A 23638-nucleotide genomic window follows, 5' to 3' on the forward strand; every position below is an offset into this window, starting at 1 on the left:
TTGGTCTTTACCCCAGCCATTAGAAGACTGCTCTGGGTAGACCCCAGATAGATACCGACCACTAAAATCAAACCAAGAATCTTATCTCAGAGATAGAGAGAGGAGCCCGGAGAGTCAGATAGTCATGCTTAGGAACCTTCCTCTCTGCTGCCCCCCCCCTCCCCCTCCCCCATCATTTCTTGTTTGTTTGTTTGTTTGTTTTTTTCTTGAATTGCCTTTTCACTTCCATCGGTGGCTTCCTTAGGCATAAACTGTAAGGCTCAAGTAATTGAGCGCTTTCCTGTTTGTAACTGAAAGGGAGGTACCTTTATTCGCGTTGGTAATGGAGAAAATCAGAGTGAAATCAAACCAAGAGAAGAGAGGAGGAACAGGTAATGTTTCTGTCGCCTTTTTCCCGGCAGCTTAACGAGAAAAAACAGAATGTTGATTGATCGATGGATAATTGAGTCGTAAGATGTTGACTTGCTTTTCGCCCCTCGATTAGCACAACTGATCATAAGGGAAACTACGTAGGTAAAACTGACTATTTAAAAAACAAATAAAGGCAGTCGTTTAGAAAAGTGAACATAACTTTGTGTATTTCTAGAACAGATTTTAATTTGCGTAGGAGAGATAAGATAAATTACTTACTCATAGCTGATTAACCCTTTAACCACTAAGAATGACTGGCATCTAAATTCTCCTTACCATATCACTGCTGAATCAAACACTAAGGTCAGGAGAATAAAGGAGCTGATCAACGACTAAAGAAGCTCTTGATTGTTAGACAAATTCTCCGTGTCGGCGTCTTAACAAATATTTGGAGAACAGGGCCTGGTTGTTCAGAGCTTGGTTAAGATAACCCAGGGTTAGTGTGAAATCTAGTTTAAGATCTGAAAGCTTTAAAAGAAAATTCAGTAGAATTATTTTTGTCTACAATTTGATGACTGGATGCCCTTCAAAGAAGAGAGAAAATTATTAGAGAAAGACTTTCCAACAAAGGTATAAAGAAACCGGGATAAAATTTTAACCTTAGGTTAGCACTAATCAGCGCCTTCGAACAACTAGGCCCAGTATGGAGAATATGCGTAGCACCATATTTAGAAAAAGCTGACGTGTCGAGAGTTGATTTCTTTCAAACAAACCAAATACGGACAACAATTGAGCAGGAAAACTCCAGGGTTAATCGTTTTACTGTCAGCGGGTGTAAAAATGATGTTTTGCTGTCGGAAAGGACAAAACCCATCAGTCAGCGCCTACATAAGTACTTTGCTCATTTTAAGTGAAAAGGCCGCTATCAGATGACTGTACACTGTGCCTCGATCATGTACAACTCCGAAAATACTGCTACGAACACTACATATAGACTTTCTCCATAACTAGCAACAGCTGAGTTAGCAGATCTGAAAATCATCCGTCCACCCTCTGAGCCCTGTCAAAATATTTCGGGAGTTGGTTCGGAGACGTGAGAAACATTTGCTGAAGCGTGGGCAAAAATGTAAGCTCGGTGGATCACTCACTGAATTTTCAAACCCAGAAAATAATGAAAACTTTATCTATCTACTGGAGGTTCTATTTTATCATTAAGAAACAACATCACCTTGTTTCAGTTCAAATTGTAGGAACTGAAGTCTTATTCCCACCTAATTAATTAGGTGTTGAGTTCATTAGTGTCATACAACATCGTTTTTATCATTTAAAAATCCTGTTCAAGTTCTGATGCAATGCAAAGACGTGCTTAAACAGTTACAGTTATTATCTTATCGTGCATCGTTTCTTTTTTTCTCAGGACACAATTCGCCTCGAAACTGAATACATTTAGTTTAAAACTGCTGCACGCAATGTTTAAAATACCGAAAAAAGGTCAAAACCAAATTTGCCTTTTTGGCATCTTTTCAACATTGATTTTTGCCGCAGGGAATTGCGGCATGAATATTTTTAGACATTTTATAATGATGTCCTGGAAATTCGGTATTTATACCATTTCCATTTTAGCAAAAAAAACCCTTCATTTCTTCTGAGATCGAATGTTATAGTTTCTAAGCGCACACCCAGTAATTCAAGATACATTTGGCTCCATCCACTCCCGCTGTAAACACACTTGACTTTCCTTTGCATTCACATGCGAGCTCTCGAACTTTAGTCGTAGAGTTAACTCTGGTTATAAAATTATATTCTGACGCTCCTTCGGTCGAGCACGTAGCTCCAATGATTTTAGACCCTGGTTCTTCTGTGACACTGACGTTTTGCCCTTCACCGGACCCAGAAGCTGTAAATGGGGTACTTTCGATGGTTGAATAGTGACACAATGACACGTTGGCTGGGCCTTTTTCTCCCGGTTTTCCGTCTTTTCCATCTTTTCCATCTTTTCCTTTTGGGCCAACAGCCCCAGCGAATCCTTGGGGGCCTTGCGGTCCAATGATTTTCGATTTGTTAACAACCACGAGTTTAAAAGTTTCATTTCGTTCCAATTCTGTGATCCTTCTTGTGAAGTCGACCTCATGCGCTTGAAGTTGTGTGATTATGTCATCCCTGCTTTTTATTTCCTCATATAAATTGCTCATGTTTGCCCGTAGCTCGTTAATTATAAGAAAAAATTCCTGCGTTGCTCGGGAAGTCTGAACTGGTTGTACAAGTTCTTTATGGCAACTCTGGCGACAATTTGAAGAGCTCAGCATTCCAAGGGCAAAGAGCAAGACAAGAACAAAAGCAATCAAAGCGAACACAAATCCAAACACTACAAGGACTCTATGTATCTCTGCTGACGTCGAATGATTTTTCTTGTGGCTCTCCGAAGAGGTGCAATCGACGGACTCGTTCGCTGAGTTCCTTGCTTCGTTCGAAGTGTTCCTCGGCCTGTTGTTGGTGGTGGATCCATTCGTGAAAAGAGAAGTCGAAGGTGGGTTCCTGGATTCGTTCGCTGTCTCCCTCGGCCTGTCGTTGTTAGTGGGTGCACTCGTCATGAGCGAAGTCGAAGGCCCCGCTATCGGCTTGTGGTTTTGATGAAGTACATCGTAATGGTGATCAGGGTCGTCTGGCAAAATGACTACACCGCTTTTTATGTCAACGTTCTCGTAAGAAGCTTGATGTCTCAGGGGTTTCATCGGAATTAGATCGCCCATTGTCTCGCCACAGTTTGCTGTAATAAGCACGTAAAATTTCGAGACGGTTCGGCTTCGTTAACTACTCTCTAACTCGCCGGCAAAGGATTGTATGCCAAACCCCTATGTACGGTGAAGTCAGTCCTTAAACTAGCTTCTTGTCAAAGCCGTAAGACACAAAGCCGCATTTCAGATGAGGGTAAAGAAAGACGTTTTAATCAAGAGGGAATGGGGTCAAGAGCAAAACTGCGAACGTAACGAAATACACTTGGGCGGTTTCCGGAAATTATCTGGTGTTATATCTCGTAACCGGAATTAGAACGGAACCACGCAGACATCACTCTTCACCTCCATGTATCGTAGATAAGGGCACCAAAATAAAATTTGCCTGATCACGAGCACGCGAATGATTTACATCGGAAACATCAAAGGAGAAGGACACTGAATAGGCCAAGATAGAGGTACCCTGCCAAGGGGCTCTCACTTGTGCTGTGACGTGACTGGCCAAGCTGCTGGACACAAGCTATGTCACGCTTAGGGCCAGGTCCCTCTGAGGCTCGTCTCTCGCTGCTTCCAGGGGTTCTACCATTTGCCATTGATACCCTGTTCACAAGCAATTACAGTCATTCAAAGTGAGAAGAAAAATAAAGGAAAATTTGTGGTATCAGATGGTGTTTATTGAGGGGGTTTGTTGTCTCGCTTTGGTCGTCAGAATAGAGGCAGGAATTCTGCTTAAATAAAGGAACTGCATCAAAGTTGATGCATCCTAGACAATTTGGCCTAATATTGGACCCTTTCTGAGTTCGTTAATATATGTACAAGACGGAAAAGTTTGGAGAGAATTTTCTTGCATCTTGAGAAACTTGCCTAACTGACGGAATGGCTCCAAGATCTGATGATGCAGGCATTTTAATGCCTAAAAGAATACCAAAAACTTCTTAAATGCTTATTTTAAGGCCAGCTGCATGATATTCTCCCTTTTAAATGTTCTTTGAAATGTTACGCTAAGCTTTGGCGAGCGTTGCGTGACATCCTTGTGAAGACCAGCAAGCTCCATGAGCTGGAGACTAGTAACAGCAAATAGTTTGAGGTAGTTGAGAACTCATTGTTTTACATCTGGTCAGCAACAAGAAAAGTTAAAAGTGCTTTTTTTACCACCATGCGTGTTATTCTTGGCAGGATGATTCCCTTGTGGCATAGACCGTGGAACAGTCGAGAGCGAACAACATTGAATTATCGAGATAATTTCGTATTATCAACTGAGTTGATAACGTAGATTGGCCACCGTAAAGAGTTTGAAAGCTGACGTTTCGAGCGCTAGCCCTTCGACAGAGCGATTGGCGAATGGCTAACGCTCGAAACGTCAGCGCTTTAACTCCTTACGGTGGCCAATTTACGTTATCAACTCAGTTGATAATACGAAATTATCTCGATAATTCAATGTTGTTCGCTCTCGACTGTTCCACGGTCTATGCCACAAGGGAATCATCCTGCCAAGAATAACACGCATAGCTTGCGCGCTTGCGTGACTTACAAAGTAGACAAAGGTGATTGGAAGGCGCCTTCTCGATAATTTACGTTGAAATATCAGGTCATAAACTACGCACAGTGTGGAGAAGATCAAAATTAAAGAATAAAATTTGGCACTCTGGTCATAACAGACATATCGCGTTGCTTAAAAGGACACAAAACAAGTTAAAATAGGTTACAGTGTTTATATTTACAAAACAACACGCATACACTCTGAAATAATTCTTGCAGTTTCTCCCAAGATTTAGTATACGGCACCCGATGAACTAACCCTCCTTTCGCCAAATTTGTTTCCGTCATTAATGATGTCACGCTCTTATGGACCACAACGATTTTGAGCGACAAACTCAACATTTCCCTGCGACCATCAAAATCAATTGGACAAATCCAGCTTGATATATTGCGTGACGCGATTTTGCAAACTTTTCTCTTTGTCGTACGACCTGTTTCGCAGGTTCTAAAGTAACGAATAAGAATCGAAGGTTATTAAAATGGGCGGAATTACATTTTAATGATAATTTTAACTTTTAAAAAGGTATACTTGATTCATGGAAAGCAAAGATTGGAGTGGCTTTGGGTATTTCAGCCCTGATTTCTCCTCTGGAATGTCGGGGTGTCCCAGCGGATTCAGACCGTCCTAGATTTGGATCCCCCTCCTCGGATTAGGATCCCCAACAAAACTGAGTGAAAACATCATCCTTAACGTTCTAGTAAAAATGGATGGTACTTTACGTTCCAGTGCGTACTAAAGTATGTTTTTGATTCAAAACATGCGTATCGTTAATGCATACGAACTGGCATCCCGTCGGATGTTTCTTTTGACCAAGGGAAAATGGACAAGAATTTAGTTTAATGTCTGGAGAGAGGTCGTTTTTGAACTTTTTCCGCGATAGTCGAACACCGCTAGATTCAATAGGAGACAAACTTGTGACACTAATTTATTTTGTCACTGTTCAATGCCCGAGTGTTGGGACGACATGGTACAGTACGAGTTGTGCGAGGAATGGTTACACATGAGCTGCGAGGGATTTAAGACTGCCCCGGAGGAGACTATTACATCGAACTCAATATTATTTTCTAATTTTAACGATTATTAACTGTTGAGGGATCCGAAATAACACCTTAACAATTACAGACTAGAGTCTGGCAATCTGCAGACAATGCAGAGCCACTCACTCTCCGGGGTAGTCTTAAATCCCTCGCACTAACGATACGCATGTTTTGAATTAAAAACATACTTTAGTACGCAGTGGAACGTAAAGTACCATCGGAGGGGGGTCCAAATCTGCGAGCGGATTTGGACCGGGGAGGTCCATATCCGCTGGAGGATTTGGACCGGGGGAGTCCAAATCTAGGGAGCTACATTGCTGTAGTCGCTGCGCGCTGGACAAAATCTTTGAAATTTACACTTTCGATCGCTGTCCATAGGGGGGGTCTGACCAAAAATCTTTTTTTTTTTTCGACGCCAAAAAAGAGAATTGGAGAACAACTAAACTACTTTTGAAACGTGTCCTGAACCCTTTTTATGGGAAAAAAATAAAATGAACTTTTTTCCGACGGGAAGTCGAGAGGACCGCTCTTAGCGTGAGCGGCACTTAATATTGTTCAGACTCTAACCTTGTTAATTTTTGCCATCAAAACCGGCCTTCACGGTAAGTTCGAACTTCCCACTTCCGCCACCTTGCTAGGTACGCAAGGCACTGAAGGTTCATGACGCTGTCATGGTTGCTGGGCCTCTTAGTCTATCTGTCATCAAATTCGTATACAGTCATTCTCCTGTAAACAAAGCTATCCGTACTTCCCTAACGTGTGATTCATGGAAGCAATGGTACTCCAAATGTTCTGAACAAAGGTGCGAATCTCTTAGAAGTCTTATGAGAGATATCCTTGCAATAGCACGAATCCGTCCACGTCGCAAACTTTTACCGTTATCATTATCGTCAGCGACGCAGTTTACTTTCCTACAAGCAGCAAGAAACAATGAAACCTCAGCAATGGCTTACAACTTTCATTAGACTGGTTTATTCGGAAAAATATCTTGGTTTTTCACAAATTTGCTGTTAAAATACAGTCCAGTTAAAACACAACACAGGATACAACACAAAGAAAAATTTTATCAAGAATTGAAAAGGTACAAAGCACTTGTGACGGAAGACATCGGTCACATCAAAATCCTTATAACAATCAGTAGTCATTTAAAGCTGCAATCTTCTTCGTTACATAGGACATCAATCTTGTTAGGTAGCAGAGAGCTCTGCTAGCTAAAACTCGTTGCTATTCTGAAAAGGCTGTCATAAATGAAAACGGTGCTTTCAGTCAATCAATTATGTTACTGTCTATCTACTTTCTTTCTTAAATTCTGTTCATCACAGGAAGGCGAGCAACGTGATTTGCAGAACATCCTGTTGAAAAAATAAGTTTTCAATCAGTGACAGTTAACAAATATTCACCGAAGTGAAGGTAGCTGGTGGTGAATATTTACCGAGCCGCGAAGCGCCCACCTAAAGTAATGTAATATTGTAGTACAAATATATGACCGTTTAAATCATTTATTCCTGGAACGATTACAACATTCCCGAATCAGTTGCTCGGATGCAAAAAGAAACGAATATTCAGAGTTTAAGTAGCCAATCAGGGCGCGCCTTCGACGCTATCCGCTGTCTTAGTATTAAATATTACCAAATGTGACTTAAGATCTTTACTAATCCAAACTGTGTTGCCGATATCGTGACTTTGGACGATTTCGTTTTTATGCTTCGATAAACTGATTTAGGCCCCATTTGGCAAAGTTTCCGCACAGCCCCATACTTCATTATGCATACAGTCCTTTGTTAGAAGAAAACAATAGCGCAAACAATAGATTACCTTTGGGACTATTTGCTTTGTTTTCAAGAAGTTGAATTTTTTTTTAAGTCTTTATTCAAACCTTCAAAAAATCGTTGTTTTTTAATGAAAAATTGCGCTTAATCGAGCGCTGATTTAGAATATATAACAGTCAAATAAAAAATTCGGTGTCTTCAGCTCAAGGTGGCCAAGGAAACATTTGCACATGAATGCCTGTGGCTGAAATCGCAGGGCATCACGAGCGATCCCTTTGGGACTGATCCATAAAACCCTCGAAAGTGATTTCCGTAAAAACGAGACGATTAGTATGCGTTCTCCTTCGTCGAACGCATATATTACATCGCAACATGAATTTGAAAAAATGTTGCCTCCACCTGCTTTTGTCAGGGGCATGCGATGCCTTTTCTATCCCGCCTGATAGGGTTACCCTAACTGCTGAGATGAGACAACCTGCCCTCTCCCTTCCCCCCTCCCCTCCTCCCCCCTTGCAATGCCTTTTCTACTTAAACTTCGAAAATATTTCCGTCTAATTCATGAGCAGGTAGCGAAGCAATGGTGTCAATCATGTGAAACCAAAATAGCTTGCGACACGCGTCTCTATAATCTATCAGTACTTTAGCATTGTAATTGCTAAGTAGGCCTTTCGTGGTTGAAAGGAAAGTTGAAAGGGTCAATGCAATTGAGAATTGCAGTAGAAAAACAATTGAAAAAATTAAAAAAACAGAGAATTCCTATTAGTTGTAGTGAAAAAGTCGGCTGCCGATTTCAGTCAACTACACGCTCAAGCAAGAGAAAATAAAATATATTGTCTTGGCTCAAGCTAACTGCTTCTCTGCCTAAAATGAGGCTGAGAGGTGCGTCGTTTCCTCTGAAAAATGCCATAGAGGGTAAGAGAAACATGGGGTAAATTGCGACACCAAAACAAAACAATTTCTTACTTCATTAATGGAAACGCTCGTCGTTGTGGCGTGGAAGTCGTCTTATTGCCGGTGTTCCCCCAAGGATTCTATCATTCCACAGAAAATGCTGATTTGAAATTCCCTCAGCACTGGGGTAATGGAAACGCTCGTCTTGGTGGCGTGGAAGTCGTCTTATTGCCGGTGTTCCCTAAGGATTCTATCATTCCACAGAAAACGCTGATATGAAATTCCTTCGCCACCGGGGTAGTGATCATCGAAATCCCTCGCTGCTGTTAAGGCCCTCTGATTTGCCCAGTTGTTCTCCACAGCAGCTGTTTCATTCCCTGTAGCCTGAGAGTTTTTCACAATCTTGAAGATTTTTTATCACAAAGCACATGACTGTAAAAATCAAGACTAAAGTAGCAATACTGAGAAACTCGGAAGTCATGACTGGAGTATGACTTGCAGTAGCTGCGTTTTCGGAATGAAGCGAAATTGAGAGCGACGGATGAGTGCGCTTGCTCTTCTGCGACGTCAGGCATATAGTCATCCCTAACCGCTGTTGGATCAATAAGGGATGTAGACACGCAACGGACCAATGCTCAATTACAAAAAAGAACTTTCTAAAAAATTTCGAGGTTTTTTTATTGTTTCTCACCGCAATAAGCCTCGAGAGTAATACCTTGCTTTTTTTAAAACTAACTATGCTGTTGAAAATTCAGTTTTTAAAGTATACAGGATACAACTACAAAGTGACGTTTTATCTAGAGTTGAAATGGTACAAAGTGTATTCTTGTTTAAGGAAGCTAATTATGGTTGAAGAGATCGGTTACTTGAAATTCCTATGATGTCCATTGAAGAGATCGGTTACTTGAAATTCCTATGATAGGCATTGAAGAGATCGGTTACTTGAAATTCCTATGATGTCCATTGTGCACTTCAAGTTGTAAACTATTTCTTTACAAACGATATTAGTCTTGTTTGGTAGATGATGACTCTGATGGCCTTCGCTCAGTAGAACTTGTTGCTATTCTAAAAAGACATTTGTTTCCTGGGTTAAAACAGTGCATTCAGTCAGTCGAACAAACTTTGTTCAGTTGTCTATCCATTCGCTCAGTTCTCTTGCTTAAGTCAATTCATCGCAGAAAGGCAGGCAATTTGTAGAACTTTATATTAATAAGAATAGGTTTTCAATCCGTGCGTTAGTATACATTACCAAATGTGACTCAAGAGCACTACAACTCCACACTGCTTTGCCTATCTTCGATACATACGCATACTGATTACTTCGATAAGTTCATTGAACCAGAACAAAACAAACATACTATTAAAAAAAATTAAAAACTCAGAAGAAAAGAAAAATTATTAACTAAAGCCCAACATCTATTTTCATCGTCACTTAATTATTTTCTATCAAAATTTTTGATTTTTTGGAACTTTGGGTTTGAGCAAAACCGAAAACAGAAAATTGGCAAGACAGAAAATTGCATCTAAGTTGAAATGGATGACGAGGGTATTCGACTATGAACAAATTATGCGAACATGATCTCATCTCATGCCCATTATGCCGTGTGGCACGTAGGGCGGCTACGAAGGATCGCCACGTCTGTTGGTTCCGGGCCAGCTTCTGAGCTCTGACTCCACAGTTCGGCGCCAGGTGTTTCTTGGTCTTCCTCTCTTGCGCTTTCCTTCAGGTATCCAGTGAAGGGCTGTGCGAGTGATGTTGTCCTGCTCTCTCCTCATGACGTGCCCAATCCATCTCCATCGCCTTCCCATGATGATGTTCTCCATGCTGTCTTTATTGCACCGGGCGAGTAGCTGCTGGTTGGAGATAGTGTCAGGCCAAAAGGTTTGCAGGATTCTCCTGAGGTTTTTTGTGTGGAAGACTGACAGCTTGGTGATGTCGCTCTCTGTCATCCTCCAGCATTCAGAGCCGTATAGTAGAGTAGACATCACATAGCTTTGGTAGATCTTCGGCTTGGTCTTGGTGCTGTACTGAGAGGACCTCCACACGTTGTTGAGGCTTCTGAAGGCGTTTCTGGCCTTGTTGAGACAGTTCGGTGAACACAAAGACCAGATATAAACAAGGAAAACCACAAAAACGCGAAAAAACATCGAAAGGTGAGGAAAGAAAATAAATAAAGAGAGAATTCTTAATCCAGTGCTGAGGATGTTAGGTACAGGTTTGACCCACGTAGACATTAACTTATTGATAGTAAACTGGCCAGTGACAATCCGGAAACTTTACGAAATGCTCGTCGTGGTGGCGTGGAAGTCGTCTTATTGCCGGCGTTCCCTTAAGAATCATTCCACAGGAGACGCTGATTTAATGTTCCTTCAGAACCGGGGTAATGATCATCAGAACTCGTTTCGGTGAGTAGTGGGGCAGCAGGCGAAGTGAAAGTGGGACTTCGGAACGCAATTATCTAAATTGAAACGCGATGAGTTGCTCAAGGTTTGGATGGAATGTTTACACAAGTAGTGTTAATGTTAAGGGAAATTTCATTTTCATCAATGTTAATCACATAATAATATTGTACTTACAGCTCATCATCTTTGCAGCAGACATCCAAGTGCTGTCTGACATAAGTTGCTGGAATCTTTAGGCTACAGTTAATACAAGCAACCTTTGGAACATCCCCAGAATCCTGCTTGACAAACACATTACATGTAGTAGTCAAGCTGATATTAGATTGTCGCTGACAAAAATGTTTCGAAAGTAACCAACAAAAGGCTCTAAGTGTTAGGTTTGCAGGAAAATAAAACAAAACAGAAACATCTTGGCGAGAGTTTGGTAGAGTGACTTGAGTGATTTATTGACAGGTGTAACTATGCAGCTGCACTATTGTTTTCAGTCTCTACAACAATGGTTACACTAAGAAATTACACTTGTAAAAGTTTGATTAAATTGAGCCCTGTACTCTCTTTAAAATAGTGCAAATTCGGAAAAAACATTATCAACCAACATGACATCTTGTCACGTGATTGCAAACCAAAAGTAAACCTGCAAATGTCTTCTTCATTTTTGAAGTTAAAAAGTTAAGGCGATTTGTCAGATAAATACAATCTTAACCTGTAAAATTTTACACACCTAGCAATCCTCTAAAACCGCCTCGATGGGATCTTGGTACAGATTGCACTGTACAGGTCTTATGTAGGCCGGTAGCCATGCGATTGCTTGTCCCAATTCCGCACAGTCGCGTAAAAAAAGTTTACATTGTATCCTGAATTTGAAGGAGGAATAATACTTAATTCAGAAGGGCTCAGACCTCGTCGTAGTATTTCGAACCCTCCACCAGCAATTAACTTAGGGTAGCTTTCTTCTAGCTTCGTCTTGACTTCCGTTGCGTTGGCCTTGCTGTTGAAGCAAATTTTTTTGCGGCCTAGACCAGCCTGTTGCAACTGGATTTTAAACGATCTGCTAGGGAATGCCATCAGCCCTTTATATGCTAGAAAAAAAAAAAATTCGTGGGTCCATGTATCTCGTTTGAAGAACACTACTGCTGTGTTCCGTTTCCTTCATTAAGTAACTGGAGCTGACGACGCCGACTGCTGTCTGCTGCTGCTTGAGAAACTGGTTGACCTTGCGTGAGCCGTGTACGGCTGAAATAAATTTCGAAAATTTTCCAGTACACGTCCGTCGGTTTCCCGTCCGTTCACTGCACTGGCTACTGCACCGTACCTTGGAGGACCATTTTCGGGACCCTGGGATGTGTGTTCCCTAATAAGACAGGTCGCCTCCTCTAATAATTATAAATTCACCGCTCTTTCAAGTGACTAACTACAGGAATGGCTCCGACCTGTGATTGGATGATAAAAATAGTAAAAGTTAATAAGTTTTATCTTAACTCCTTGTTCGTGAGTATTGTTAACCGCGTTTCTCAAAGCGGAACAACTAATTATCGATGCGAGTGAAAACACCGATGTGTCAAACAAGAAATGGCTACTTACCTAGCGAAGGGAAGGCAGCCTTTCTTGTTCAGCGAGGTCGTTCAGCGATATTCCGGCGATGAAAAAGTCATCTGCTGACTAGCTCCGCTGACTAAACTCATTTAGTCAGTTGAGGCGGACGACCAGAGACTGGAGCCATTCGTGTATTTGACCGCAGACAGGAATGGTTCCAACTCATACGTATATTAATTTTTTTTTTCGTCCTGGCTAAATAATTTATAAACTGAGATGAAAACTGAAAGAGCGATTTATTAGGTTCTCCTTATGTTGAAGTCTACAGTGCTTGCAAATGAATCCCTCTTTTAATTACTACAGGGCCATGTAGTTTCTAAGCAACTGCATGTCACGTTTGGAAAATCACGCAATGTTGCGTGACGCTGCGACCGATGTTTTTAATTTACAGTATGCTCTGCTGGAGAAATATGGCTTGGCCGCAGTCGAGGGAGTTTTTCTTTTCGTGGAAAACTGATTTTCTAGGTTATTGTTCACATGAAGGACAAATCTATTCATCGGGCCCTTCATCTGTTTTTGCACAACACCTAAAGGGAGAAAGTCGCGGATTAATTTTTCTTGGTAATTTCTAACTCCACAAGACCTAAAAAAAGATAAAAGAAAAGAAACCAAAAAAACGTCTTACCAGTCAAACCAGTGGCAGTAGCTCTCGCACTGAATCATGTCGAAGTACCTTGACTGTTTGCAATGATGGTACAACCAAAAAGAGTAAAATGATTTTAATAAAACTTGTTCTAAAATTAATGAAGGCTGTTCATCGCATGACGCTGTATTGGAACGAGTATATCTCGTTTGTTATTGTATCACACTACTGTTTTAGACAAGGTATTTATACCACGCAAATTTAAGAAAGAATGACCATAACATAAATCACATTTTCTGTAAAGTACACGAGCCATCCTAACCAAATTTACAAACTGCCTTCCAAGCATCATTTGTAAAAAACCGTTTCAATTTTTCAAATTTGAAAATTTTTAGCTAAAACCGTGGCTCGCAAAATATTTCTCACCTTGCATAAAAAATTTTCAAAAGAAAATTTCAAATTTTTCACAACTTTGCCTATTCCTGCTCGTAGGTCCGGCTAAGCCCTTATGGTCATTGGCCCCGCAATGGCCGCTAACAATAGCTTTTAAATATAGGCGTTTATTGTTAACTTGTAAAACTCCCTGAAGAAGTTTACGACAGTTGGACGAAACACGTCAGAGATTAAAGATCTTTTACAACTGCTGTTCGCGCAGCGCTGCTCACTAGTTTAGTTTTAAATTTTGTCCAAAAAATTGTTTAAAAAATTATTTAATTAAATTAAATTAAAAATTAAACGTTTGAGTCGGAGCTATTCCTGTCAGCGGTGAAATACAGGAATGGCTCCAGTCTCTGGTCGTCCACCTCAACTGCCTAATAAGTTTTGTCACCGGAGCTTGTCAGCGGATGACTTTTTCATCGCCGGATTATCGCTGAACGACCTCGCTGAGCAAGATAGACTCTAGCTTCTCTTCGTTATGTAAGTAGCCATTTCTTGTTTGACTCATCGGTGTTTTCACATTGATATTTCATTCTTTCGCTTCGAGACACGCGGTTAACAATACTCACGAGCAAGGAGTTAAGATATAACTTATTAACTTTTACTATTTTTATCATCCAATCACAGGTCGGAGCCATTCCATTGTTAGTCGTTTTAGTTCTCAGCGGCAGAATTTCGCCAAAATTGGTATTTATTGCCATACGTGGTAGGTAATTTTACAACATGTTTTAACCAAGAGTTTTATTCAACTACATATATCTAACCCAAGGTATCTTTCTGGACTAGAATATCAGAAATGGTATGGTACTGTGTGTTAACTAACTTTGTAGGTATAATTTTGATAGTTTGTCCGAGTATGTCAGGGTAGCTGAGTGAGGCTGATAAGTTACAGTGTTTTTCCTTTTTTTTTTTTTTAACTTAAACAAGGCCATAACAATTAGCAATTTTGTCTTCATTCTTTGACTCCCAAGATCTGTTTGCTAATTCTCCCCGGTAGTTTCTAAATGTTTCCTTGTACATTTGTCATAGGAATTTGTTGTTAGATCAAGATAACAACTTACCCTTTTGTTGGATATTGTATAGATATTTTAGGGAGAAATTAAATGTTAATCTGGGAATTTAAGGGTTAAACAGCGTGATGTGATACACTGCTACCTAAATTTCACTGGAGTTTGAAATATCCAGGACTTCAGCATTCCCCACAAATTTGTTCAAACTGCAGTTAACTAATTCTGCAGAGCAGTTGCAATATGCAACTCTAATGGTTATTTCACAATTCTGACAAGTACTAGTTAATCTTTCATTTACTCAGACTGAAAGGAAAAGGAAATTGTTCATTAACTTGAAAGGTGATTGATAAAGAAACCTTGAGACTTTACCTTAGCCAGACTATTTTTTCCACAAGCCTGGTGTAACCAACATGCCAGCAGTAAATTTTAGAGGAGTTTAATTTCCTGATGACTGGACTGAACTCTTCTATCTACATGCCATTGCCAGTGGTTTCTAAGTAAAGTATTACGAACATAATACAACAAGAATGGAATGACTAATTATGAGATTGGAAATAACATGGGAAATACAAATAACAAGAATTATGTATAACATAGGTAATACTAATAATATAGGAAACATGGGTCACTCGACAAAAGAGCAATTTAGCTGACAATTTTGGAATATATGGCTGGGATAACAAGGTACTTGCAGTTACCTTTTAACTCAAGCTCACACCTTTTTTATTTGCATGATCCACTTGAAAGTCAAACCTATATGGCTAGCCATGTGGACTGGGGCTAGGGGGGGATTGGTTTCTACACCTGGTATCTTCTCTTGATTTTCTGAGCTAGAAGAAAATGTCTTGTAAGAAAGTTGTGCTCCAAGGAACAACACCCCCCTTGATCTTATCCAGTTGTTATTGTTAGGTCCAAAGAAGCGAATTTATTGCACATTTGTGTGAAATAAAAATATGTAATTGTTAGTTTGCTGGGCAGAGTTTATCAAGCAGTGAAGATGATGACATTGCCTGAAAACAAAAACCAAAAGAAAATCAGAAGAGGAAGAAGAAAGGAAAAAAATTTATTGACTCAGGTAATGTTTTAGGGTGAACACTAACAGTTTCAAAAGGAACAAATGTTGAGACTCTACACAAACTGTTACACCTCTGTTTTTGTTTTAATGGTGTACAGTGCTGTACAGTGTCCTTGTCAGTTCCAAATGCAATTTGCTTTTTTACGAAAACATGACGTAAAAAGATTCACATAATGATATGTACAACATCACAATGATTTCCTGACCCTAGTTCTAAATTAATCTTACATCTCTGTTAGATTCTGATGAGGATCCTCTTCCTCCAAAAATCAGGTATGTGATTTGTTTTTTCAATTTTGTTCCATGTTATACAGTTGTAATTAACCTATGACCCTAATAACACCACTGAGTCAAGAGTCAAGGAAATGATCACCAACTATAAAAGCTCTTGATTATTAAACAAATTCTCCTTGTCAGCACCTTGGAAAATGCATAGAGAACACTCTGTATGGAGAATATGGATCCTGATGTCAGGTTGTATTCAGAACTTGGTTCTCTTTCACTCATCTCTGTTTCAGAAAAGCCACATCAGTAAAGAAGGAGGACAGTTCAAAAGCTAATAAAAGTAGAAAAGCAATCAGCTTGGACTCAGGTAAGGAAATTATGTCTACTTATTGAGGGTACCTGATACTTTTTACATGAGAGGTGATGTGGAGACTTTATCTTAACGGGAATTGTGATATCATCTTTTTCGTATAATTATGTATATTTTTAATTTTTTATGGGATTAACAGTTTTATTAACAGGTTAGAAAGAGAGAAAATATGAATTTGGTTTAATTTTTTTCCTTTGGTTTTATTTATCTTCAAAATGTGATTGTTTTGAATTTCATGTGAATGTGAAAACATTTTGGATACTTTTCATGATGAATAAGATGGCCAAATATTTTTATTTGACTGGGTTCGACACAAGGGTTTTAACTGACTCTGCTTATTGGTGGAGTGGGAGGGCTGGATAAGGAAATATTTAGTGTGAGGTGAGCTTGAGGTACATTAAGATGATGTCAGTTTTTTAACATCACACAGAACCTTTAACATTGCTTATGTGTTAGCTTGCCAAAGAAAACAAATCCATCTGCTTCATTCAGGGTTCTGCACACTTACCATTAGACCACTCTGCTTTGAATAGAATTTGAGTATTATAGCACTTGAGTTATATTTTGATGTGGTTTCTACAGATAAGGAAGAAGTTGTGCCCAGCAAATTAAAAAGTCTGCAAAACAGACAGACAATGTAGCTTGTAAAGAGGTCCAGCAAGTTAAAGAGAGGTATCATCCATCATTCTCTTTCATTATATTTGACATTTCAGTACCAAACCGTGGTGTTTGTTTAGGACATAAGATTCTTCTAAAATTATCAAGCTAAATTTTGTTTGTCTGTTTGTTTGTTTATTTTTTCCTTTCTTCCATCAAGCATTGAGAATGTTAAACCTGTCATAGGACACTGCTCTTATGCCAATACATTTAACCCTTTGACTACGAAGAGTGACTAGCATCTAATTTCTCTTTACAATATTCCCCCTGAATCAAACATTAATATGCATCTATCGCTTTTTTGTTGAAATTGAAAGTGGGTTATTTATATGGTCCTCTTTCACTGGAGCTTCTTTTTGGTGAAAGATGATTTATAAAAATTTACTGCAGATTGTGTTTGCTTTTCTTGTTTCTCTAAAAGTTTAACAATTGGATAGGCATTTATTACACACAGGTGTCAAGGTGAAGGTCACAAGAATAAAGGAAATGATCACCAACTAAGCTCTTGATTGTTAATCAAATTCTCTTTGTCAGTACCCTAGAAAATGTATAGAGAACAGTATGGAGAATATGCATACTGAGTTTTAGGTGTTGAGGGTGAAAAATGAAAAACAAACAAGCAAACAACAGCAACATAATAAAGACAGTGTCACACAGTCATCAAGGGTGAATTTAACACAGTGTTGTTGTGTTACTAAAATATTTAACACATGGAGACAGTTATTCTTGCTTCAGTCCAATCAAACCTAAAGAGAAAAAAGCAACTTCTGCACTTAATTTCTTTGGTTCTACTCCAGCTGAAAGGGAATCCAGGAAAACATTTGCTAATGAAAGAAAATAGGTGAGTAACAAACTACACTTTTTCCACCCAGAATTTTTTTTGTTAAGAAAAAAACAGGCATCCTGTGTATTTTAAACAGTTCTTCATGCATCATGCATTTAACAAGGAAAACTTTAAAACTCACCATACCTTGCCTTTATATAAAATTCATGCATCGCATATTAATTTTGGGCTTAATCATGCTTCCCTTGTAAACCCTCTGCCAATCTCTTATACTAACAGTAGTTATATCAGGATGTACTACAGTTAACACATACCATGCCACAAAATTAATGGGTAATGTGTTTGAGTCGTGCATTATTTAATCATATTCAAGAAACTTTGTGGATGGGGAGAGGACATGTTGAAGAATAGTTTTGGCAAAAACAACAGCATGGGCCCCCTTAAAGGGATAAGTCCTTTTGCTCCTAAGATATTGAAATCAACTGTCTTTACTGTCTGTCACACAAGTGTTATGAAAACATCTCTGAGAATGTGTTGTTCAAGCAATAAATATCCTCTTGTGTGAGGACTTTCTTTCTTCTGATATTATATTGCTGCCTGACTGTGAATTGGTATTGTTATGAGAAATTTGAAAATTGGTCACTCTTGAGAGTGCAAATTTTAAGCTTGATCCAGAGCTCAACCCACTTAATGATCATCCCTTAGTTCCTTGTAGAACAATCAATAATTTTTTATCCTTTTTCATTTCCCACAGAGATCTGACAAGTCTGAAAAAAATGAAGACTCCAAAGTGAATAGAAAAGAGGAGTATAAGAATGGGAGAGAAAAAGAAGGAAGAGAAAATGGGAATGTCAACCATCAAACAACAGAGCAACCATCAAAGAAAAGAAAGGAAGACTTCTCAGAATCAAAGTCTGAGGTTAAAAAGCCTTCCCCTGAGAAGAAAAAAGTTTGTAAGCCTTTTGATTACCATGTATACTTTATTGTTACAGAATTAATCATTACTATTAATCCTTAATTGAACCTGCTACCCTGAATGGATTGGATCTGATATGATAGCATGTGTATGGTATGTTGTTTAGGCAACTTGTCATTAAGCACTTGAATAAGGTACTTGTAGATGAAACAGTAACATTTTATGACCAAATTTGGCTTTGTATAAGATCCAAAAGCTCACTCAAATTTGTTAACTGGTGGTACATGCTGTATATGTAAACCTGTCCTACTATGACTGTAGATGGGTTTTTACTCACATGCACATTACTAACAATACTTGGAACAAAACATTACTTACAATACTAACACTACTCAAAATACTACCATTACTGTACCTAGAATTTGTACAAAAATGGTAACAATAGTGACAAAACTTTTAGGTACATTCTTGGTGATTTTAACTTTGACAATCTGGGAAGATGTTACCACTTCATCTCCATTTTTCAAAGCAGCAGTGTCTTTTACTATCAACATTTTTTTTGGGACAACTCTTGCCTCAACTGGACAACTCTTAGCTGTTTCAATGTTTGATATACATGTAATATTTGTTCACTTCATATTTTATCCATGGACTTTTCAGGAAGTACTAAAGACAACTCCTGCTAGCAAATTGGCTGTCAAAGCTGCCACAGTTCCAGAAACTCCAGTTAGAAACTCAAAACCAAGTACAAAGAAAACTGTTACTTCGAAAAAGGATAAAAAGATGGTAGTAAGGAAACTCCAACCCAAGGAACACCAAAGGTGTCAAAATCAGAGGAAGTGGTTGAAGTTCCACCCTCGTTGGAAAAGAAAGAATCTGGCTGTAGTTTTATGGCGAGAGATGGTCCTGGGGCACTTGGTTCAAAAAAATCCCTCAGGTAGGTTTCAGAGACCAAGATTTGATTGTTAATTGTCAGAACAAAACCAGGCAACAAGACCAGCTATGAATCACCAAGTGTGGAGAAGGAGACAAAGAAGAAGGAGAAAGCTGAACCAATGGAGTCCCTCAGCCAGGGAAAAGATCAGTTTGAAGGTGATTTGTCACAACTGAGGTAAAGGTCTGTGTCATCTCCAACAACACAAACACCATCATCATCACCTGCAATGAAAGCTGGGTGTTTTAAACCTTTCCAACAATTAGCACATGAGCATGACTTCACTGAAAATTTAATTCACACTTCAGCTGTATGCCCTAAATTATTTCCTCACCAGTAAGCATACTACATGCATTGTGCGATGATTACACTAAGTGAATATAATTTCTTATGTGTGCATCCAGGTACTGTACATGACTTTGTATTAAAATTACTGATAACATGAAAATACATGCATATGTATGATATACATGTACCAGTAAAGTGTCATAGGAGCCATAAGCTAGTGTGCAACTGATAATATAATTTGTTCTTCCTCATTTCCCTTCTTCCATCTACTTAATTTACAGTGTTACTCAGATTGTCTGTCTGTCTGTCTGTTTGCTCTTTTGAGTATGTTCATTCTTCCAATTACTGTCTTTCTATCTGTCACTTATTCTCCTTGTTCTCCTCTGTCCAGTCACCCACCTGTCAGTTTTACCACTACTCTATATTCCACCTTTAGGTTCATCTGTTGGATCATTTTACTGTACTTTCACCTGTAGACTTGTTTGTGTTACTTAAATTGAGTTACAAGAAAGTACAGTTTTTTTGTTTTTTGTTGCTTTATTTTTTTAATCCACATAAGATTTTGACAGTAAAGGTGATTTTTTTTGTGTGTGTGTGCAGGAGAACCAAATCTGTTATGGGTAGACAAATATCAACCTCGTGCAGTGAAGCAGATTATTGGTCAGCAGGGTGATAAGAGCAAAATGAGAAAGCTGATGAACTGGCTGAGAGACTGGGAAAAGAATAGAAAGAAACCAGCCTCTAAATGTGAGTACACGTGTATTTGATTGTCAAGATGCTTTTCCCTCAAATACATGAACATGTAACTTCTCTTCAGGCAAGTATGCAAACGGTTCAGGCAAACTGTCAGAGAAAGCAAATGAAAAAGTTTGGGTTGTAACCAGATAGGGGAACCATTCTAGTGGGAGAGTAGAGATTAGTCCTCTGGCTCTTGTGCTGACTTTACCTTTGACCCTTTAACTCCCATAAGTGACCATGAGAGGATTCTTCCTTACAATATCAATACAATATCGAGCAGGCAAGTTATGAGAATTAAAAAAAAACATTACCGTATTTACCCGTGTATAATGCGCGCCTGTGTATAATACGCACCCTAATTTTTGACCTCTTTTTTCCGAAAAAAAAGATTTCATGACAAATACCAAGAATTAAAACTTCCATTTTTTCACTTAATTAACAAGAGCTGGGAATTCATCAATAATATGTTTACAACAATTTCTAACTAGTTGCTACTACAAATATCGAACGCACCGAGCACCTATTTACAAGCTTTTCTATTCAGTAACAGTCAAACGTTTTATAAATGTTGTAACTTGAAGTCCTTACTAATATACCTACATTCACAACTTGAATTATTATCATAACAGCCGTTCATAAACATTATTTCTACTCACAGTACGGCTGGTAGCTTGAATATAATTACTGCATTGCAATTGCGTGATTTAAGTAAAATGTTCAGTGTCTTTAAACCGACTCACAGTCCGATTCGAATAGGTTTTCGATGACTGAATCCTCAAGTTCATCAGTGATCTCAGTTGAATTGTAAACCAATTCATCTTGTGATCCATTCGAATTGTTTGTGATCCCACACTTCAGAGAGAGGCAGCGATCATTTCTGATGGAATGCCTTCCTACGCTTGTGAAATATACGAACAGATCAGTTCCTCCGAAGCCTTTTTTTGTCGTCCAGTAAGTTCGTGAATTCCATCAGCCATCCACTCCTTTCGGACTCCATCTCTAAATGGTTTGTTCAAAGATACATCGAGCGGCTGGAGAAGGGAAGTTCGCGTTTGAAGGAAGTGTTCACAGTATCTGTCATGTGAGCTTCAAATGAGTCGTAAACAAGCAAGCTCTTTCTCCTCCCCAGGCCACCGATCCGTGCACTTTTACTTTCTTTGTTGCGTTTTTAACGTATGCAAATTAGGACGCGCTTGACAAACAATAGAATCCGTGTATAATACGCACCGCGATTTTGATGCTTGTTTTTATGGAAAAAAAGTGCGCATTATACACGGGTAAATACGGTAATAAGGGGATTATTAGTTGATACAATACCAAATTATCCAAATCATAAGAATTTGATGGGAGACAGTAAGAAGTACTAGGGAGCTATGTGGAGTAAAAGGGTTCAGTACATGAACCTAACCTTAATCTATAGATTACAGGTTACAGAAGACCTTAAATTGAGTTGTGATGCCAATGTTGTCTAGCTGTAGGCTGAATACCTTTCACACTGAATCCAGATTGTTTCTTAATTCCCACATTCAGAGATACATAATTTTAAAGAGCTGTAACTTATGGACTTTGATGAATTTATTTCACTCGACAGTCACTTATACATGTAGTTCGTATGTTAGTAATGGAATCACAATTGTAAGCATTTTTATTTTGTACAGCTTCCTTTTTCAACAAAGACTAAGATGGGTCGTCCTCTAAGGCAGCTCTTCTGTCCGGTCTCCCAGGAGTTGGTAAAACTACATCAGCGACACTGGCTTGTGAAGAGCTTGGTTTTATGTACATTAAAATGAATGCCAGTGACACACGGAGCAAAAAGACCTTGGAAGAACACATTTCTCAGTCACTGAACAATAAAACCATGGATGGCCTTCTGACAGGTTGTCAAATTTCTGTAAGATTTGGAATGACTTTGACATTATTAAAGATGCTTCATTCATTCTCCTGTCTTACTAAACTGATTTTCCACTGTTGTTAATTTATTATAATCAACTGAGTTGGTAACGTAAATTGACCACCGAAAATAGTTTTAAAGCTGAGTATAGCACTTCATATTGCTGCTTACGCCTGGCTTATAAGTTAATATGAAATTCAATCATTAATTATTATCGATATATGCATTACTGGTACCTGGAAAAGCTCGCATTTCAGTTGGTACTTGAAATCATTAAAATTTACCGGACTTTTCTTTGCCAATGATGATAAGAACAGCCAGGGTTATTTAGCACGTTAGTGAGATCTTTAAAATATTGTGCAAATTGCTAAACTAAGGAAGGTTTTGTGGTAAATTCAGGATGGTATGAGACTATATCACACGATGAGAGGCTTATACTTTTTTATAGTTGATTGAACGAGAATGCCATAGGCTTTGGTACTAAGTAATGAATTGCCTTTTGTACTTTTAAAGCATTGACAACAGATTAAATAAAATATGAAAGTTCGGCGATGTAATATCAAAGTGCTTTTTACATCAATTTTTTTTTTTTTGCTTCTTTTGCATTATTATTATTATTGACGACTGGAACAATAGATCACCCATGCAACACCTTGCGCTAAAAGCCGCTATTGTTCTCCTCGCTACTGCACTACGAAAGCCTGGTCAGCGGTCAAAAGCAAGGGAACATCAAGAATGTCTTGAGAAACGGTTAACACTATGGAGAAATGGCGAGATCGAGTCTCTATTACGCGAAGGGAGAATGATCCAACGGCGCTTATTAAAGTCGAACAAGAATGATCCACCAAATAAAGCGCGCATTTTTGCAAAGCTGGTCATGGAGGGCCAGATTAATTCGGCCCTACGATATCTCAGTGAGGATGATAGTGGAGGAGTATTACCGCTGACCGATGATGTTGTGAGGCAACTAAGAGAAAAACACCCTGATGCGCAGAGGGCTAAACTAGGGTCACTGTTGTTCGGGCCCGTGGAAGACATGCCTGACTCAGTGTACCAAGAAATCAATGGAGAGTTTGTGAGAGAAGCGGCATTGAGAACTAAAGGGTCTAGCGGCCCTTCGGGTGTGGACGCCAATGGTTTTAAGAGGATCTCGGCAATCAAGTCTTTTAAGAGATCAAGTATCAACCTATGTGAGTCCATTGCTACACTCACAAGAAGGCTGTGCACAGAATTTGTTGATCCGCTGACCATTGAGCTTATCTTAGCCAGTCGCCTTATTCCGCTTGACAAAGGCAATGGCGAGGTTCGCCCAATCGGCGTGGACGAGGTGATTAGAAGAATAATAGGCAAATGCGTCACTAGAGTTGCAAAACAAGATGTGATCAACGCAAGCGGGGCCATGCAAGTGTGCGC

General features: G+C 39.1%; 3 protein-coding genes across 9 annotated transcripts in view; 1 reads left to right on the plus strand and 2 right to left on the minus strand.

The window, feature by feature from the left end:
• LOC131774377 (uncharacterized) overlaps nucleotides 1-23638 on the minus strand; it is a 262621-nt gene that overhangs the window by 159848 nt on the left and 79135 nt on the right. The gene's annotated exons all lie outside the window — the stretch shown is intronic.
• On the minus strand, nucleotides 1516-3338 carry LOC131779573 (uncharacterized). Its single transcript, XM_059096135.2, has one exon. It carries the CDS (start codon nucleotides 3099-3101, stop codon nucleotides 2019-2021), a length of 1083 nt encoding a protein of 360 aa, XP_058952118.2. The 5' UTR covers nucleotides 3102-3338; the 3' UTR covers nucleotides 1516-2018.
• The window catches only part of LOC136282087 (replication factor C subunit 1-like), a 57893-nt gene continuing 47968 nt past the window's right edge, over nucleotides 13714-23638 (plus strand). The window contains exons 1-11 of one of the 7 annotated variants that reach the window (XM_066169319.1): nucleotides 13721-13817; nucleotides 13965-14043; nucleotides 15314-15422; nucleotides 15662-15695; nucleotides 15941-16014; nucleotides 16600-16689; nucleotides 17472-17515; nucleotides 18213-18411; nucleotides 19035-19311; nucleotides 20197-20343; nucleotides 21993-22270. In XM_066169319.1, the coding sequence (XP_066025416.1) occupies nucleotides 18274-18411; nucleotides 19035-19311; nucleotides 20197-20343; nucleotides 21993-22015 (585 nt within the window). In that variant the 5' untranslated portion in view covers nucleotides 13721-13817; nucleotides 13965-14043; nucleotides 15314-15422; ... (3 more) ...; nucleotides 17472-17515; nucleotides 18213-18273 and the 3' untranslated portion in view covers nucleotides 22016-22270. Of the gene's footprint in view, nucleotides 13818-13964; nucleotides 14137-15313; nucleotides 15423-15661; nucleotides 15696-15940; nucleotides 16015-16599; nucleotides 16690-17471; nucleotides 17516-18212; nucleotides 18412-19034; nucleotides 19312-20196; nucleotides 20344-21992; nucleotides 22271-23638 lie in introns of those variants that run through there. The other 6 variants (XM_066169315.1, XM_066169314.1, XM_066169316.1 and 3 more) reach the window with 6 other exon arrangements.

This window comes from Pocillopora verrucosa, chromosome 7, assembly GCF_036669915.1.
Source record: "Pocillopora verrucosa isolate sample1 chromosome 7, ASM3666991v2, whole genome shotgun sequence".
In the NCBI taxonomy this organism is placed as follows: Eukaryota; Metazoa; Cnidaria; class Anthozoa; order Scleractinia; family Pocilloporidae; genus Pocillopora; species Pocillopora verrucosa.

Bases quoted from the DNA above. Each gene is read 5' to 3' on its own strand.
- LOC131779573 (XM_059096135.2), bottom strand. From the start codon at position 3,101: ATGGGCGATCTAATTCCGATGAAACCCCTGAGACATCAAGCTTCTTAC.